Source organism: Cupressus sempervirens, chromosome 8 (genome assembly GCF_028749045.1).
Source record: "Cupressus sempervirens isolate cs-2001-9-10 chromosome 8, ASM2874904v1, whole genome shotgun sequence".
Taxonomy (NCBI): domain Eukaryota; kingdom Viridiplantae; phylum Streptophyta; class Pinopsida; order Cupressales; family Cupressaceae; genus Cupressus; species Cupressus sempervirens.
The window spans coordinates 360970397-360975465 of record NC_143125.1 but is presented as its reverse complement, the minus strand read 5'-3'; the positions used below and the strand labels follow the sequence as shown (position 1 = coordinate 360975465).

The window sequence follows — 5069 nt, the reverse complement described above, 5'->3', positions numbered from 1 at the left end:
ATATATATATTTTATTTGAATGAAATGTTTTCATCATATGATATAAAATATAAAAAATATTAACTATTAAAAGTAGTTTTCAATTATAAATCTAATCTAATTTAATAACAACAATTCATTTTAATCAATAATATAATAACTTTTTTTTTCATTTTAATTGAATGATAAAAGTATATATAAATACTTATATAAATAAAAAATTAAAAAATTAAGAATTCATGAAACATTCTTTATTTTCATTTTTCTTCACAAATTTACTCTTTACATATCACACAATTACTTTCACAAGGATAAAAGAAAACATACAATATTTTTTGAAATGTAATATATATAATTAAAAAGTGTATTGAATTAAGAAATAATGAATTTAGTTTTAATAATTAGAAGTTTGAAAAAAAAAACTAATAATTATAAACATGTTATCATTATAATTATTACAATATTAACAAAAAATTTAGTTTTTACACTTTTTAAAATTTATGTTTAATTTAAAATATTTTTTAATTTTTAAATTGAATTAAATTTATAAAATATGATATTTAAATTTAAATTTAAATTTATTTTTATATAAATATTTATATATCCTTTAATTGTTTAGTTTAAATCAAAATAATACTATTTATCTTTTATCAATTAATATAAATCAAAATAATACTATTTATCTTTTATCAATTAAAATTACATGTAATTATTAAATTATATTAGATTTATACATATTTATACATTTTATATTATGAAAAAATCAGATTCAAATAAAAATCTATTTATTCAAATAATTGTTTTTGGATTAGACAATCCGATGCTCCTTAAAGGGAGACACACAATTGTACCACAAAAGAAACCTGCATACCTTATAACTTCTCTTTAAAGAACACTAACACATCAAGAAGTAAGTACTCTCCATCCAAATCAATGAATTGGAAGTACGTACCTCAACGTAAATCAACAAGAGGAGCAACCTTATAAAGGAGATATTTTATGAGGGATATCACATATCCCATGAATCTTTGAATGGCTGTGGTAGATGTACAAATGGCGATCCAGTAAACCATTTTTGGTGTTGTAGAGGCAATTAAAACCAATTCATTTCATATGCGTACCTAGATTTGAATTTGTTTGCATCTTCCAAACAAAATTAAAGAGGCAGGGCATATGTCCGCAGGTAGCATGCACAAGGCAGCGGAGGTTGCGTGTAAGGAGGTGTACCCTTAAAGCTTCGATATGCTATTCCCATTGCTATTTGCTATTTGCTACTCTGTAGTTTCACCCACGTGTCAGGGGGCAGCCGGCTGCATGAGTTAAGATCCCTTTTTAAATGTGGCTGGCGAAGGCTAGGGAAATTGAAGCTAATAGGCCTGCACTGTTTCAGTTCCATTATTTTCTTAAACAGTCACATCAGACCTTAACCATGGCTGGTTGTGTGTTGAACTCTCATTTCTGTCCATGAGACAAATTTCGATGGTTTCTCGGTAATGTAATCCTTCCTGACACCCCAATGCAATCAACGTCTTATATCTGATCATAACTGTACACTCCATCTACTCCGATTCAGTTGGACTTGAAGCGGGTTGTGAGGAGATAGCAACCAAAATGGCATTTTTGTAGATCTGGAGGCCAACTTCAGGAGAAATGGGCACATCAAAGTGTCCTTAATCCCAAAAAGATGTTGGATAATTGATACAATATTATTTTTATTACTGTATGAAGAAGTCTAATTTTGCTTATCTAGAATTCTTAAATGGTAAGTCTGAATTTGTCAAAAAATTTAGTGTACTTTATAGGTGATGAAGTACTTAAAGTTTCCCTTGGACTTTTGGGCATAGGGATTTTTCTACAAGAATTTGAAGTGCAAAGTAGTGTAATAGCTTATATTTATGTATAAATAGTAGCTCACTCAAAAATACTACCTAAAAAATGATAATGTGTGATATATTAATACACGTATCTTTAAAGTGATAATTAAGAGATATCTATAATTGTAATTAGATATTTTCTTAACAATCTAATAAATCGGAAGTAAAATATTAAAGCTGAAAAATAATTTGTAAGTGGGTTGCAAAGAATGCATCATAAATGGCATTTTTATAGAGTGGAGGCTGAATTGGGCACATCAAAGCGTCTATTATTAGGTAGGGAAATGAGCAGGCTTATGTAGGCAATGAGGCCAACACACAAACATGCTATAACAAATCACCATGAACACTAATAGCCGTTCACTTTTTTTAATTTTATTGTTTTCTTGGTTGCTGACTAGTCCACTTGTACAAAAAACACTATAACCCCTTAGTGGGGGTTATTGGGCCAACATTTTAAAATGACACTATTAGACCACCCACATTCTATGAGTTCTACAAAGAGTTCCATAAATGCAGAAAAGCCCAAAGGTTAGCTTTAACCCCTTCACTCACCTATGTAGATACACAGAAAAAAATCCGTAAATTTTGACATATATATTAAGAATTGTAGATGTATGAAATTAGCTGGACAATTACTGAATTGTTTCCCTATATCTCATATGACAATCCTAATAAAGAGCTGAGAAATTGATACAATGATGTTTTTACTATCATGGTGTCAATTAAGTTTGTATAATTGATCTACTTGCTGATGTTCCACCCCTGAACTCGGATTTGAAGTGGGTTGCAAGGAAATGAATAAAAAAATTGGCAGTTTTTTTATAGCCGAGATACTAAATTCAGGTCGAAATGGACGCATCAAAGTGTCAACGAAAGCTGGCGTGGGACTGAATTTTTCTCCTTTTCTTTGATGGTGCAGTGATCGTATACTGTGGTTATGAGGCAGACAGACAGGTTATGAAGGAAATAAATGCATCAGAATCTGTAAGATTCGGTCAAATGCACACGTACTTATATGAGGACAAAGATATGAAAACCCCTTATTGTCTTGTATAGTCTCGAAATGGGGGGGGCAGCAGGTTTCTTCTCAGTCTGAAGGATTTTTCTCTTTCATCACACCTCCATTTTGCCCTTTGGTTTTGAGCACCCACATCTTCTTCTTCTGATTAGGAATCTCGCAGCTTCATCAATTATTTTATCATCATGCACAAATGACTTTATGCATGCCTGAAAGTTCGTGACAATGTTATAATTACTCATTCATTTGTCTCTTACACAAATGCCTCGTGTCTTGCTACAAGTTAATGGTGTTAAGAGGAACTGTCATTTTTGGTGTGTACCCACCTTCCCATTTGCTCCCCCACGGCCTTTAAATCCCCTCTGCCCTCATTCCCTTTTGTCTCAAAAATCCTTGCATCCCTTTCCACCCATTCCCTCGTTCTCTAATGCCATCATGACTACTTCTCACAAGTTTGGCCTTTTCAATATAGAAGAGAAGAAAGAAGCCATGACTGCCGGTGAGTCTCACTTTCATATCTACATTAATATCAATAGAGGGTAGTCATAGTATTCTTACAACTTTTATATTGTTGCATGTGTGAGATTTGCTTTGTATTGGGTTTCTCATTTCTACCATGGGTGAAAACCAATCATGAAGTTTAATCTGAAATGTTTCATCTTGAATCATATTTTATTACATAAGTTGATCAGATGTTTCATTTTGAATCATATCTTATGATATGTCATGAAGATAATAGAGAAAAAATGATGGCAAAGAAATCTCAGGATCTTAAAATGACGTGGTAGTAGGAAACCCTAATGTGTTTGTTGCATGGGGGTAAACAGGAATGTTGTTCAGGAGTGTGCCCGTGACCGGTGCAATGGCACAGCCAGCGACCACACGATGGAATCCCACTCCAGAGCAGCTGATGATACTGGAGGACATGTACAGAGGCGGGATTCGAACCCCCAACGCCGAAGAGATTCAGCAAATCACAGCCCATCTCTCCTTGTACGGGAAAATAGAAGGAAAAAATGTCTTCTATTGGTTCCAAAATCACAAGGCTCGAGACAGGCAGAAGCTTAGACGCAAGAGGGAGACCAAACAGAAGGAACCCAACTCTACCAAAACCCTTGCACCAGTAAATCCTCATCTTCTCTTCCACTGTTAATAAACTCTCTCTCATTAATCTATACAGTTAATATAGTTTTTGAGGGCCATTAATCTAATAGTTTATAAGAAATTGTATCTCACTATATAAAAATAGTTTTGTGTTGCATGCTTGCATTCACTTGCACTTTAGATGATGTGTTTCTTTTTGTTTTTATCAACTCAGTGATCCATTGTGAGGATGAGAATAGAGTTCTATCGTGAGGATGAGAATAGAGTTGAAAAACACCCAATGTGAATAGAGTTGAAAGAACACCTAATGTGCGGAATGTGATTCTAAACGATGATGGAAAAAAACTCACACAATCAACTCTAGAAATTGCGTTATCTATATTACATAGATTGTAGAAATCTCCTAACATTATAAAAATGTTCTTATTGTATGCCTACATTCAAACTCTTGTATTGCTATAAGCTTACAGTTATAAACTCTTTAGCCCATTCACCTATACAGTTAGTGTAGCTTTTGAGTGCCATTAATCAAGTGGCTTATAAGAATAAATGTTTCTCAGTGTTCTTGTTATGCACTTGCACTACAAAAAGTTCTTTGTTATAGCCTACATTCACTTCCACTCATAAAAATGTTTTTATTTTTCAGGAAACTGGGTTGGGTTTGGATCTTAACCATGGATGGATTTATAGCGGTCATGAGTCAAGACAAGATCACTTTTACTCTAGCGTTCAAGAGTATGGATATGAATATGAATATGGAGAAGAAATAGAGAATAGATGCGCTTCTGGCAGGCCTCTCAAAACTCTGGAGTTGTTTCCCACATGCAGTGGCTTATAAAACTCATATTTCTTAGTTGACTGTAACTCTTTCTTGTTATAAGCAATAGAAGAAACTCTTTTTTCCTTTCCTCAATAAAATCTTGATAAGCGAATCAAACCATGAATGCCAATCTTAGATATTCCAAATACAACAACAATGTTGTGTTATTTTTGTTGTTTGTTTCTAAGACTTGGAAGGTCATTAATCAACTCTCAGAGCACATGCACAAAGTTAGAGGTGTGTTAGTTGTAATGTAAGTATTCTATGGCAA

At 33.0% G+C, this 5069-nt stretch overlaps 1 protein-coding gene across 1 annotated transcript; it reads left to right on the top strand.

Moving 5' to 3' along the window:
• The first annotated feature begins 3708 nt into the window (after positions 1-3708).
• LOC149542826 (uncharacterized) lies at positions 3709-4816 on the top strand. Its single transcript, XM_089795760.1, has 2 exons — positions 3709-3997; positions 4625-4816. Exons 1-2 carry the CDS (start codon positions 3737-3739, stop codon positions 4814-4816), a joined length of 453 nt encoding a protein of 150 aa, XP_089651886.1. The 5' UTR covers positions 3709-3736.
• The last annotated feature ends 253 nt before the right edge of the window (positions 4817-5069 follow it).

Bases quoted from the DNA above. Each gene is read 5' to 3' on its own strand.
- LOC149542826 (XM_089795760.1), top strand. From the start codon at position 3,737: ATGGCACAGCCAGCGACCACACGATGGAATCCCACTCCAGAGCAGCTG. The intron at 3,998-4,624 runs GTAAATCCTCAT...TTTATTTTTCAG, and splicing joins CTACCAAAACCCTTGCACCA to GAAACTGGGTTGGGTTTGGA.